The 14,424-nt window shown below is 41.8% G+C and overlaps 1 protein-coding gene and 1 long non-coding RNA gene across 2 annotated transcripts; both read right to left on the bottom strand.

The window, feature by feature from the left end:
- Window positions 1-1,015: 1,015 nt before the first annotated feature.
- Window positions 1,016-3,433, bottom strand: LOC308396180. The gene is made up of 3 exons (XR_013971522.1): window positions 3,318-3,433; window positions 1,292-1,433; window positions 1,016-1,138 (listed from the first exon to the last, which is right to left on the bottom strand). It is a non-coding gene; the product is annotated as an uncharacterized lncRNA (long non-coding RNA).
- Window positions 3,434-5,806: 2,373 nt separating this feature from the next.
- On the bottom strand, window positions 5,807-12,786 carry LOC308396159 (uncharacterized protein). The gene is made up of 7 exons (XM_080881281.1): window positions 12,720-12,786; window positions 10,924-10,981; window positions 8,865-8,938; window positions 8,700-8,745; window positions 8,497-8,612; window positions 8,189-8,224; window positions 5,807-7,477 (listed from the first exon to the last, which is right to left on the bottom strand). Exons 1-7 carry the CDS (start codon window positions 12,764-12,766, stop codon window positions 6,076-6,078), a joined length of 1,779 nt encoding a protein of 592 aa, XP_080737407.1. The 5' UTR covers window positions 12,767-12,786; the 3' UTR covers window positions 5,807-6,075.
- Window positions 12,787-14,424: the final 1,638 nt, after the last annotated feature.

Here is a 14,424-nt window from a genome sequence, read left to right as displayed (position 1 = left end):
TCGTAACATGTTTCAGTCCAGGTTAGAGATCACTGTGGTCAGTGAAATCACAGAACAGCACCGTAGATATCAGAGCCTCTGGTTTTATGGTCCAGAGAACAAAGTCATCGTTCACTGTGAAAATGGAAAGTGGGTGGAAAAACCATGAGAAAGGTTCCAGCTGGATTTAAAGACTGGGTTGCTCACCATTAGTTCATTAGTCACCATCAGTGACAGCAGTCCATCAGTAAAAACCAGTCATCACAAAAATTTAATCTGACAACTGCGAGTGAGTAATACAAAGGAAGTCCACTCCTTAAAGGAATTTGATGTTACAGTTATTCTCCTTCAGTTAGTCCACTTTATCAGCGATTAATTGTTGTTGCCATCAGGGGGCACCCTGTGAACAGGTCTTTCTTTATAAATGCTTACTTGACAAGGACCAGAGGCGATTCTAGGATCAGAGCTTTGGTGGCGCTGAGCACCCAGAGAGCTGCCCAGCCAGGCAAAATAAACTTTACACGTCACGATGAGACTTCCTCCCCGTCTCTGTCAGTCCCTGCATCCTTAAATGTCTCCAGTTGTCCAGAGTTCCCTGTGACTGTCTCCTTGGTGCATTTAAACCCCTGTTCCTCCCTGTCCTCATCGTCTGTTGTCTTCATCTTTGTTATCGTTTTTAGTAGTGTGTCACAAAAACAGCAAATATTGTCAAAAAAGTAAGAAATCTTTGGGGCTAAAATCGCCCCTGACAAGGACACAGTGAAATGTCCTTTTCCTGCCTTCTGGGAAAAAGGGGTAAAACATCATTTATTGAACAGAGTAGCCGGATCCCCTTTTTCGTTAATTCAATTTAATGCAATTCAATTCGTTTTTGTTTTTTTCCTTTTGCCTGTCCCATTTGGTTCTTTAGCCGTCAGAATTGTTGTCTGAAGACCAACAAGGAGACCCAATGGATTTATTTTGCCAAATGGATCATCATGGCATTGCCGTATTGGTCCATTTGATCGACCTTTGTTTTTATTATTTATTATATTTTCAGTTGTTACAGATGGGACAGACATGACTGAGGGAAAGGAAAGGGAGAGAGAAAGATGAAGGAAAAGAAAAACAGAAGGGACGAGGGACAGTGAGAAAGGGGAAAAAAAATCTCCTGGATCACCTGTTGAGAGAAAAAGAAAAGAAAACAAGCAAAACAAAAAACCAGAGCAACATACTAAACACAACACCATCACGTTATTAAGTCTACGAACAGTGAACACCTGTGTGCACCTAGGCCCCGCCAAGTAGCCACCGGGAGTGAGCTGGTACATACCTGAGCGCCCAGCCCCGGACACCAAGAACCACCAACGCACCGACCTCTGAGGGCATCAGCCACCGGCAGGGAGTGTGGTGAGGGGAGAAAGGCCTCCAGAAGGGCCTGGGAGTTCCCAGAGAGGTGGAGTCTAAGACCCGACCTGACATATAGACACAGACAAACAGGTACTAGTGACGTTCGATTCATGAACGAATCGTTCAATACTCGAGAATCACTTTACTGACTCGTGAATCATGATTCACAAGCCCAACTGACCAGGGCTCTAGAGTGCGACCAATTTGGTCGCAAATGCGACCAAATTTTTCAGTGGTGCGACTAAAAATAAATATTTGGTCGCACAGGTGCGACCAACTGTTCCGGTAACAAAAAAAAAATCTCTGTAACTCTCCGTGTGGTCAACAACAGACACATTTTGCCCCTATCGTGGACTAAACCAATCAGAGATAGTCAGGGGCGGGACCTCTCTGATTGGCCGTGGTCCAGTTGAAAGTGCAGGTGGAAGAGAGAGGTGAGTAGCTTGAATAAAGCGATATCAATTCATTAACGGATTCCACACAAAGACCTAAACACGGAGCGGACCCAACACATCAGAATCAGCTTCGTCTTTCTCGGCTTTCTCACCCGACGGCCTGAACACGGACACGCTGTCGGAGCTTAGCGATTCTTCGGGTCCGCGCTGTGTTTACGTCTTTTTGCGCTGATTCTGAGCTGCAGGTTTTGTCTCTCCAACCAAAATTCACCGAGCCTGCAGCAAAAGAAGCAGCAAACTGCGCTTCACATTTGATCAATGTCGTCATGAATTCCCTCTGACTTTTGCTGTTTTGCTTCCACCATGATAAAAATCACACTTCCTGCACAGCTCTCTCTCTCTCTGTACTTCAGGAACAGTTTCCCGTCTCAAATCTGTTTTCTGCATTATTCATTCGCTTATTACCCACCAGTCTACCGTTGTTTACAGCGCTTTTTCTTTTTTCACTTAAATGACGTCGGACAAGAAAGCCTAATTTCTGCTGTTCAATACTGAAGAAATTTAAATTTCTTAAAATTATGCAAAATTGCAGAATATTTTTAAGGTTATCTGCTATAAAAAGCCAGACCAGGAAAATCTCCTTCATGTTTTCCTGTGTTTTATTCTCAGTTACTTTCACACAAAGGCATCTGCTGTGATTTTCACAATTCTGATGAAGTCTCATGTGTATCAGTACTGATAAATGATCAGAATTATAATATTTCTGACTGTCTGAGGCTAAATTGAATCAAATCAGGACTTTGAGAACCGGAATTGAATGGATTATAGAAATCAGTGATGATACTCAGCCCTAGTGAGCAGCCTAGGCCTGAGAGAAGTGGATGTACTGTAGCTGTGGGTAATAAGAAAAGATGAAAAGAACTATTGATAACTTTTTTGTTAAGTTAAGGCCTGATCTGTCTGAAATTCATAGCCAGTGCTCTGACACGGTGCCATCAATATTTGAATGCTGAAAAAGCACAGTGTATCCAGAAAACACATTATATGCTGCAATAAATGCACTGCCCAAGTGTCCCCTCTCCCCACGGCCTTTCAGCAGCAGACAGCAGCAAACAGGTCATCAGAGGAGGCCAAGATGATGATTAAGTTTTTAACATTTTCTACAATATTGACAAAGCACTTTAAGCACAAGTTTGTTAGTTAATAATTTAGAAATTAATATTGTCTGTATGGACTTCCCCCCCCAAAGAAAGTGCACATGTAAAACTGCGGTGTTAAGTGATGCGGTTGAAAAATTTGAGTGCGCCTAACTTTTGTGCCGGTACGCCTAAATTTTTAAAGTTAGGCGTACCGGTGCGCCCATGTCAAAAAGTTAGTCTAGAGCCCTGCCAACTGACTCACTGACTCATCCCTGTTTCTGTTAGCAAACTAATTCCATTAGTAGAAATATATCTAGCTTATAATTAAAATTGTGGGGGGGAAAACAACAGCCAGTTTCGTAACAAAAGCATTTCTGCTCTGAACTGGAAGAAAAACCCCTGAGTAGAAGCTCACATCAAGAAAATAGCTCCTCGGTTCACAGTAGCATCGTGCTGCTAACATGCTAACAGCACATTTGAGCTACTGTGCTGAATCAAAGAGCGAACGAATCACTCAGGACTCACTCACCCCCCCCCCCCTCCTGGCTCACAGCTTCTTCTTCTTCTTGGTTGGCAACCAATGTTAAGGCGCATTACCGCCCCCTGGCTCACAACGCAGTGGACATTTAGATGAGAAAATATATATTTGACACACTTAAGGAAAATACTAATAAAATACAAATAAACAAAATAAATGTTTATTAAGCAATTTTGATAAGAAATTGCTTAATTTTAGAAATATTTTGGCTCTTTGTTCTCTATAAAATAGTTGTTGTTGTTGTTGTTTTTAATCATTCATCTTAGCAGTGGGATTTACATGAAAAGTCAAACAAATTAAGTTTGAGTGAAAATGTAAAATTTTTGCACTCTCTGGTCAACTGACTCAGTGAATCAAATGACTCAAAACACCCAATTCACTTTGGTGAGTGACTCATTAACACTCGATTCAGTAAAAAGAATCAAATTTACCATCACTAACAGGCACACACATGTAGTGATGGGACGTTCTGTATCGAGGCTTCGAAGCTTGTGTCGAGTAATGGAGGGGGCGTTTCCGCGATGCGCGTATCGAGGCTTGCTTTATTTATGGGAGGAGCTGAAAATGATGACGTCCGAAGCCTCGCTGCCCGGCTGTACCACGTGACTGGTTCATGAAGTGGTTCGAACTTTGCCGCGAGCTATGACAGATATAAACCCCTCAGACTTCATTCAAAATGTGGGTGTTTGATGGAGAGTTGCGGTTAGTGAGAGTTTGGAGACAGTTTGGAGGTTTATGAGAGTGAGGAGAGAAAGTCAGGAGAGAATGGAGCCAGCTAAGAAGAGGAGGATGTCCTCCCCTGTGTGGGAACATTTTGATCTTATTCCTCCCAACAAGGTATGTAAATTTCTACAGAAGATGTATTTTCATGATACTGATGGTGCAATACAATTTATGTTAAGCTGTCTTTACTTGTGTACAAGGTGAAGTGTTTGCTCTGTGCCAGGGAGCTGGGATATAACAACAACACCTCATCCATGCTTAGGCACTACAGAGCTTTGCCTGAGAGTAAGGGGGACACCGATTGTGGAGCAAGACCAGGTGAGCCATCAAATGCAATGATAATATAAGATAAGATAAGATAAGATAAGATAAGATAAGATAACTCTTTATTGTCATTGCACAGTCATACATAGTACAGTAGTACAATGAAATTGGAAAGCATGCAGTAATGTTACTAAATGATATAACAACATTATACAGCTGTAATAAGTTACGTGTGTGATATTTATATTTGTGCTTTGTCTTTATTGTCTTTCCTCAGGAGAACAATCTCCAATAGATGAAGACCTGGTTACCATGGTGATTGAGGACTCCCAGCCATTTAGCATTGTGGAGGACAAAGGATTCAAAAGATCTGTTAAATCATTAAATCCCAGCTATGTTCTCCCCACTAAAAAGGACGTAAAAGCAGTGAAAATTTTGTTTTTACAGAATAAAATGTGAACAGGCAGGACTGAGGCTCAAAGCCTCAGTGTGTAGCTGTCCATACCTCAACGTTACAAAAGCACAACTACTGTCCACACCCCAACCACACCTCACCTCACAGTAAATGATCGTTTCCATTTTAAGCATTTCCAAACGATCATTTTCCATACTGCCAGTATAAATATACACAGTATACTGCATCACTACAATATAGATGTTTTACACACTCCTTTTGTTGTTGACATTTACAGGCTGTGTGCAAAAGGCCACACTCTTCAAATTCATGCCAACTAATATTTTTACGTCCAGTAGGTGTCCTGCTAGAGCAAATGAAGCTTCAAGAAGCTTTGCGCTGGGGTGAACCAATTGGATGAAAAGCTTCAGTGCTTCATGAAGCTTCATCTGCCCTTCACTACAAACATGCATTCTGTCATGTTTCAGCTGTGTGGCAGAGCAAAGCAAAGCAAAGCTGCCCCATCTGAAGATGGCGCCTGGCCCAACCCCTGACCTGCATCTGTTGTTTTTGTCTGGATGGCAAGGAGGGGAAGTTACCCATCAGCAGCTGCAGGAGGTATGGAGGGTCAGAGGTGACATCGGGCTCTACACCCGGGCTTTGCTCAGCTTGCTGCTCTGTGTGTTGTAATGTTTCAGTGTTCATGTGATTCTGTTTCAATAACTCTGCTGTTTCCAGAGGATCCTTTTGAGTGATTTGATTGTAATTGGCTGGATCTCCACACCGCTGGCTGGAGGAGGTTATCATGTTGGCTTTCAAATCTGGGAGCCGACAGTTTGTATGACAGAGTTTCTGTGGAGTGACCCGTGAATAGAAAACCTGCAGCATCTTTACCTCAAACTTCATATTTAATCATAGAAACAGAAAATACAACATCGAGCTTTGAAAGAAGGACAGACCAGATCCAAGCTGTGACATGTTTTGATGCAGTTTATTAAGCTTTAATCAGAGACAGTATCAGAGGCTATAAATGGATTACACTCTACACACACTGTTTGTGTTTCAGTTCACACAATCAGAGGCGCCGACAGTATCGTGGACCAGAATGACCAGAGTGCACGATGCAGCTGTGATTTCAGGAGCACATGTTAATCTTGCTGTGACGAACACACACATTTAAAAGTTAGACATGGATGCAGGAAAACGATGCAAAGCATGGGTTACATTTTCTGTTTTTCTTTTTCCCTCTTCTGGTTAATTCTGATGATTTTCTCTCATCACTCCTCTCTGGATGTTACCCTTCTGCTTCTTCTTGCTCTGATTCTGTCTTTTCCCTCTTTGCTGACCTTTCCTAACATTCTTGCTCTGATTCTGTTTTTTCCCTCTTTGCTGACCTTTCCTAACATTCTTGCTCTGATTCTGTTTTTTCCCTCTTTGCTGACCTTTCCTAACATTCTTGCTCTGATTCTGTTTTTTCCCTCTTTGCTGACCTTTCCTAACATTCTTGCTCTGATTCTGTTTTTTCCCTCTTTGCTGACCTTTCCTAACATTCTTGCTCTGATTCTGTTTTTTCCCTCTTTGCTGACCTTTCCCAACATTCTTGCTCTGATTCTGTTTTTTCCCTCTTTGCTGACCTTTCCTAACATTCTTGCTCTGATTCTGTATTTCCCCTCTTTCCGGACTTTTCCCAACATTCTTGCTCTGATTCTGTTTTTCCCCTCTTTCCGGACTTTTCCCAACATTCTTGCTCTGATTCTGTATTTCCCCTCTTTCCGGACTTTTCCCAACATTCTTGCTCTGATTCTGTATTTCCCCTCTTTCCGGACTTTTCCCAACATTCTTGCTCTGATTCTGTTTTTCCCCTCTTTCCGGACTTTTCCCAACATTCTTGCTCTGATTCTGTATTTTCCCTCTTTCCTGACTTTTCCCAACATCAGATAGTTTTCTGTCAGGTTGCTTACGATCTGAAACACATTGATCTGTAACACCATCTGTATCACCATCTGTAACGTCATCGCAGCTAAAGCACTTCATTTCTTGCTGCCGGTAGCATCGGAATATATGCTGAAGACCATTTGACCCTTGATCTGCGATTGCATTCCCAAGCCTCTTAAGTGATTCACGCAGGTTATTCTCAGGTATGTTCCCACCATCACGAGGTCTAAATACATCTGAAAACACAACAACATAATTCTTCCACCCCCATATCTTTTTTATGTTAGTGAGAATATTCAGACGATTATCTTGGTTGGTACATCTCTGATCACATGGGGAGGCACGGATGTAGAAAACCATCAGATCATTTTCTGATTTGACCAAAGTGTTGACATGCTGCAGGGTTCGAAACTCTGCATGATCAGCTCTGCCATTCCGCATGTTAATGTTACGACACAACTTAACATCATTCCATGTCATGTCCTGTTTACGACATTTCCGCAAAACATCGGTCCACTGTACATAAGCATTAGGACACTGCTCGAGAACATTGGGCCATCTCAGCACTGTGGCTGCCATCACTCTGTCACCTTGGTATACGTCACAGTCTAGAATCGTCTCCCTCACAACTTCACCACCATCAGTGACTCCATTCATATCAAACGTGTTTGTTTGTTCATTGTACGGGACGCTCACGGCCACACTGAACATGGGAAACTTTCTGTCAAAGCAAACAGAGAATATTCACCTGTAAAACATTTTCTTTATAACGTGAAGACAAAAGTATCCAGAGTGTTAAACCAGCCAAAGTGAGTTTAGTCTCCTTTTGCTCAGGAAATCAGTCTTTTTCTGACTTTTGGAAAATTGATTAAAATCTTTTGGTTGTTTTGAAAGTGTAACAGCAACACATCTTCATGCAGCTCAAGCATCAGGTAAGGAAATCCACAAAAAGTTGATTCTGTTCATCTGGATGTTTATAAGGTTGGAAACCTGCAGTCAGCTGACACTGAAGAAGTCAGCTGGATGATGATGAAACGTTTCTACCAGATGAACAGAATCGACGTTTGGGATAAAGTGTTCTACCACCTGCACCTCACCATTACACACAAACTGCTTTTGGCTGTGTTTGTGTGTTTATGCTCCTGCTTCAATAATCAACACTTGTTTTATTGATCTACGTATAAAGTCTGCATGTTCCATTGGCAGGTTGTGGTTAAAGACAGTTTCATGTTCGTCTCACCAACACCCAGCGTGTCAGAGCTAAAGAACATAACAGAGACTATTATTGTCAATAACAGTGAGTTTGTAAAGATGCATTTGTTCTGTCAGTCTCTGCTTCTACATGCAGCTCTGATGATCTCAGCTTGCTTCTGTTACTATAAAGCACACTGTAAGTACTGTGCTGCAGATTAAAGTGACCTTTGTTACTGACCTGTTGTTGTTTGCACCAATGTAGCTTGGTGTGTACCTGCCAAAAGACACACACACAGGTTCTGATGTTGATTTCACTTGGAAAGATTTACATGAAACCACAACAGTGTTGGTTTGTTTCACTGAGAGTTTGGACAGAGTTAAACAGAGGCTGATCTGTGTTAGAGTCCAGTGTGATACACTTTTAATAGCATATTTGTCACATGTTACTCTGTATGCTCAGTTTGTTTGTTAAAAACAGCTGCTGTAAACATCATCATCATCATCATCATCAGATTTTCTTCTGTATTTCACAGAACGTTCACTCACCTGTTCAGAATGTCATCTACAATTGGTGCGAGCTGGTTTGGGTCAATAACAGTCTCGCCGTTTGTAACGGTCATCAAAACAAGGACGGCTACAGAAACCCAGTAAGGAGCAGCCATCTGAGTGGGTTTAACAAGGATGGAAAAATTAGATGAGTGAATATATAACAGTGTCCAAATATCTGCAGACTATTCTCCAAAACTCACCATAATTAACCAGATTAACAGCTCTGCTCTTTCAGGAGGTGTTTGTCTAAAAATTCATTTTAAAGTGTCTTTAATAAAAAAAACTAAAAAACTCTCACAGTCTGCAGCATGTCAGACATTATTCTGAATTCTAATCAATATTGTGCCAGTTTAAACCTTTGTTACCTGCAGTGGTGGAGAAAGGTCTGAGGGATGCTGGAGGCTCTGTTCAGGACGAGATGCTGCTGCAGTGGATGCAGCTACAAGGAGAAGACACCTTTATAGAGGGCAGGCTGATGATGGCCAAACCCTCTGAATGGCTTCATGCCCTTATTTGAACATGTCTTTAAGCCATGGGTGTAAGAGGAGGAAGACACACAAACAGAGACTTGTGTTTCAGGATACAGTGGGGCAAAAAAGTATTTAGTCAGCCACCGATTGTGCAAGTTCCCCCACCTAAAATGATGACAGAGGTCAGTAATTTGCACCAGAGGTACACTTCAACTGTGAGAGACAGAATGTGAAAAAAAAAAATCCATGAATCCACATGGTAGGATTTGTAAAGAATTTATTCGTAAATCAGGGTGGAAAATAAGTATTTGGTCAATAACAAAAATACAACTCAATACTTTGTAACATAACCTTTGTTGGCAATAACAGAGGTCAAACGTTTACTATAGGTCTTTACCAGGTTTGCACACACAGTAGCTGGTATTTTGGCCCATTCCTCCATGCAGATCTTCTCGAGAGCAGTGATGTTTTGGGGCTGTCGCCGAGCAACACGGACTTTCAACTCCCGCCACAGATTTTCTATGGGGTTGAGGTCTGGAGACTGGCTAGGCCACTCCAGGACTTTCAAATGCTTCTTACGGAGCCACTCCTTTGTTGCCCGGGCGGTGTGTTTTGGATCATTGTCATGTTGGAAGACCCAGCCTCGTTTCATCTTCAAAGTTCTCACTGATGGAAGGAGGTTTTGGCTCAAAATCTCACGATACATGGCCCCATTCATTCTGTCCTTAACACGGATCAGTCGTCCTGTCCCCTTGGCAGAAAAACAGCCCCATAGCATGATGTTTCCACCCCCATGCTTCACAGTAGGTATGGTGTTCTTGGGATGCAACTCAGTATTCTTCTTCCTCCAAACACGACGAGTTGAGTTGATACCAAAAAGTTCTACTTTGGTTTCATCTGACCACATGACATTCTCCCAATCCTCTGCTGTATCATCCATGTGCTCTCTGGCAAACTTCAGACGGGCCTGGACATGCACTGGCTTCAGCAGCGGAACACGTCTGGCACTGCGGGATTTGATTCCCTGCCGTTGTAGTGTGTTACTGATGGTGACCTTTGTTACGTTGGTCCCAGCTCTCTGCAGGTCATTCACCAGGTCCCCCCGTGTGGTTCTGGGATCTTTGCTCACCGTTCTCATGATCATTTTGACCCCACGGGATGAGATCTTGCGTGGAGCCCCAGATCGAGGGAGATTATCAGTGGTCTTGTATGTCTTCCATTTTCTGATGATTGCTCCCACAGTTGATTTTTTCACACCAAGATGCTTGCCTATTGTAGATTCACTCTTCCCAGTCTGGTGCAGGTCTACAATACTTTTCCTGGTGTCCTTCGAAAGCTCTTTGGTCTTGGCCATGGCAGAGTTTGGAGTCTGACTGTTTGAGGCTGTGGACAGGTGTCTTTTATACAGATGATGAGTTCAAACAGGTGCCATTCATACAGGTAACGAGTGGGGGACAGAAAAGCTTCTTACAGAAGACGTTACAGGTCTGTGAGAGCCAGAGATTTTCCATGTTTGAGGTGACCAAATACTTATTTTCCACCCTGATTTACGAATAAATTCTTTACAAATCCTACCATGTGGATTCATGGATTTTTTTTTCACATTCTGTCTCTCACAGTTGAAGTGTACCTCTGGTGCAAATTACTGACCTCTGTTATCATTTTAAGTGGGGGAACTTGCACAATCGGTGGCTGACTAAATACTTTTTTGCCCCACTGTAACTTTTAGCAGTGGGAGCTGCTGACAGCCTCATGTCACTCAAAGCAGCACAGCTTTAAAGCTTAACACACTTTAACACTCTCACCCCAACAGTCACCCTGCTCTCGGTTATTTGTCTCAAATGAAAGCAGAGGTTTCTGAAAACAAGCAGGAAGCAGATGAGCAAAGGCGTTGTGATCATAAATCTGTTGCGACAGCCTCAGTTGTGCGAGCTGTAACCTTCTTAGTCATTACCAGATAAAGATGAAGACTTCTGCTTGGTGGATGACTAGTTCTTCTGGTCATTATGCATCTTGAAATAAAGAAAAACAACAAATTGTGACTGGGGCACAAGCTTATGTATTACTTTTTCATAAAACTGTCATGATGCTGTTACAGACTCAATCTTATAAACCAGGCCATCCTAAAGACCAAAACAGGGTCAGAATAATCATCGTTATGGAGTGAAAAACGTTTGAGTCTTGATGATGACAAAAGCATCCAATAAAGAGTCATTTGTGTGCAGCTGGTGACACAGTAAAAATCCTGACTGCCTACACATAACCCAAAAGTTGATTCTGTTCATCTGGATGTTTTCAGTGGGAGAAACGTTTCATCACTCACCCACTCCTTCAGTCTCAGCTGACTGCAGGTTTCCAACCTTATAAACAGCACATTTGACTGGAACCAGCCCAGTGATGGAACAATGGCTGGGAGGTCAGGTTATGATCATTAATATGCAAATTGTCATGACCACTGATCAATGGCCATGAGTACCAGTCACACAGAGAGTTGGGGAATGGCTGCAATCATAGCACTGTAAGATGGTGACAGATGTATCCTTAATGATAATGATAATAATAATATTTTAAGTAATAATATTTTGTTCCTCTTTGTAAGGTGACCTTGGGTTTTAGAAAGGCACCCTATTATGATGATGATTATTATCAAATGATAGAATAATTAGAACAGGCCTCACCCACCCTTGAAACTGCTTGTCAGATACTTTTGAACCTCTCAAATAGAGGGGACTGTCCTAAACAGGTAATGTAGCATTTTTGAATAAAGCTGAAAGCCCACACCTCACATCTTTACTGTGTGGTGAAAACATGGTGTAATTCTACACCACATAAACTACACGGGTAGTGAGTCTGAGAGCTTTAATGTTATGAAAATCCAACAACATGTAACATTTACCCCAAACCAGTACCACTCAGTAAAAATCCACTCAGGTCTGTCCTTTGTTGAACTTGGTCTATTGGAAATGTCCCTGCAGTGTGTAAACTCAGTTGTTCTAAATCTTGCTCACATTTTCAACAAACTAGTAAAACTTAAATTATTAAACTCATCATTGTGACGCGAGTAATGACCGTAGACATTTGACCATAAAGCAGAAACAACAGTTCAACTCAAAAGAAGAAGTTTGAAGTGTTACCTTGAAAAACTTAAGAAGTGCACTAAAGAAACTCACCAACACTAACACAACACATAGTTTATCATCTTCCTGTTTCCAGGTGACAATGAGCGACAGCACACGAGTAACACTAACGAGTAAGTGTGTAACACTCAGTGTTGGTCAAGTTACTTAAAAATAGTAAATAGTTACTAATTACTGATTACTTCTCCAAGAAAGCAATCCAATTACTTTACTGATTACTTATTTTCAAAAGTAATTAGTTGCTTCATTACTTTGTATTTTTTTTAAAATATGATACACAACCTGAATATGTAATGAAGCAACAGACCTTTCAGCCCCATTCTATTTTTTCTGCTTAATCATCAAATGAAATGTAATCAAATGAAAAAATCTCTTTTTAAAATTGTTTTATCAGCTTTAATCTTTTAACTTACTGCACATTGCATTAGGCAACAATTATATTATATGCAACAGTCTTTGACTTGAAGAAATGTGTTTAACATTTAAACCTATTTCCTGCATAATCCAGCATATAAAATAAAATCATGTTTTGTGTTTACACTCTTTCAAATAGATGCAAATACAACACAGCAGAAAAGAATTAAAATCATAGATCTGTCTAATCTATTGTCACCTGTTTAGCAGGAGTGGGGCGGGTGGAGGTTTGCCCACAGCGGTCATGTCAGTGGGAGGATCCGGGGTTTCTCTGTCACATTCCCGTGGCAGCGTGCTCGCTGCTTGGTCAGAAGTTTAGGATTTTTTTCGCTGTAAAAAGAAGTTTCAGACACTTTTTACAGAATCAAACTCAAAGTAATGTGAGTACTTCCACACTTTAAACGATGCATGGTTGTACTCTCTCCATCACGCCATGTTATCCATTGTTGATCTGCACACGTCTGTTGCTGCCATGGACGTCGCACACTCGTACGTCCTTGTCATGAGACGCTCTCACAAACAACATCACAGTTTAGTAACGCAATAAAAAAGTAACAGTAATCTAATTACTTTTTTGCAATAGTAATCCCTTACTTCACTTGTTACTTGAAAAAAGTAATCGGTAAAAAGTAATACGTTACTGCCCATCTCTGGTAACACTACATGTACACACATGTGCAAACAAATGCAGCTTCACGGTAAATGTTTAGAAAAGCTGTTTATGAGAGATGACATCAGCTGACCCGGGCGTCTAAAGACTCACTCAGTGATGTCAGAGATAAAGCTGTGCTGAGTTTGCTGCTGTTAGCCTGTTACAGTTTGAATCTGATGATGAGACTGAGCAAGCTTTGCACATCCAGAATGGAGCAGTCGACACCAGATTTTTGATTTTCCAAAACGTCCCAAAAACGTTCTCTGACAGAGTTTATCATTGAGGGAGACTGTGTTTGAGAATGTCAGGGGAAATGTAAGAACTGTGAGGAGGTGCATCGAGGACACTGCAGCAAACCTGCAACGTTGAAAAACAAAGTGGAAAATCCACAGCCACAGAGAAAAACACACCAGGACCAAACCACAGAAGCAAAAAGGAAGTTTTCATTTAACTGTATTTTCTGTTTTACAGCACTTTTACTGGCATATAGATCCCGGGAGCCTGGCACACTCCGCCAAAATAAGTAATGAATAAATCATTAAATGACACTATTAGACATTCAGTTACTGCTGAAAGTAGTTTCACTGACAGTTTAACCTTCGGGATGTATTTTTAATTTCTTCTACCTATTTGGGATTATTTGGAAAACAGTATAAAATGAAAAAACAAAAAGGAATGATGAATAAGTTTAGACTGGTAACGATGTTTGCTGAGACAGAACAGTGTGCAGTTCTTAAAAGAGTCTTTGTGTTTGTTTGCAGCTGGACTTCTGTTGCTGCTGTGCTTCCTGGATCTTCACAGACTTGTTGGTCTTCTTGAGCAGCAGCACTGTCTGTTTGTTGGGCTACACTCCACCCTGAGTGACGGTGACTCACCCAGCAGCTTGTTGAGCCCCTCGTTGTTGTGCGTATGATCCGTATGATCCTTGCCACGGGCAGCGTTTCTGGCTAGCCCCGGTGGACACGACCCACGCGGAACTGCAGTCGAACGAATCACTTAACAAGTATGTTAAGCAAATAGTGCTGATTTGTTCACTGGACGGGATGGACATGTGTCGATATATGGCACTAGTGACTTGCTATACATGAGCAGTGCACGCTGAGATGGTGGGGTCTCCTCACCAATCAGGAGCCACAGCATCACAGCTGCTCCTGCACACAGTGCATGCACTCTTCTTCCTCCATATTCTCCTATTGACAGCAGACATAAAGAAAGGATGACTGCAAAGCCACTGGAGGCAAAGCACCTCTGA

Source organism: Rhamphochromis sp. 'chilingali' (genome assembly GCF_963969265.1).
Source record: "Rhamphochromis sp. 'chilingali' genome assembly, chromosome: 4".
In the NCBI taxonomy this organism is placed as follows: domain Eukaryota; kingdom Metazoa; phylum Chordata; class Actinopteri; order Cichliformes; family Cichlidae; genus Rhamphochromis; species Rhamphochromis sp. 'chilingali'.
The sequence above is the reverse complement of the archived record's forward strand: the minus strand, read 5'-3'. Positions and strand labels throughout refer to the sequence as shown.

Bases quoted from the DNA above. Each gene is read 5' to 3' on its own strand.
- LOC308396159 (XM_080881281.1), bottom strand. From the start codon at position 12,766: ATGACCGCTGTGGGCAAACCTCCACCCGCCCCACTCCTGCTAAACAG. The intron at 8,613-8,699 runs GTGAGTTTTGGA...AAACCCACTCAG, and splicing joins TGTTAATCTGGTTAATTATG to ATGGCTGCTCCTTACTGGGT. The intron at 7,478-8,188 runs GTCAGTAACAAA...TTGCTTTGACAG, and splicing joins ATTGGTGCAAACAACAACAG to AAAGTTTCCCATGTTCAGTG.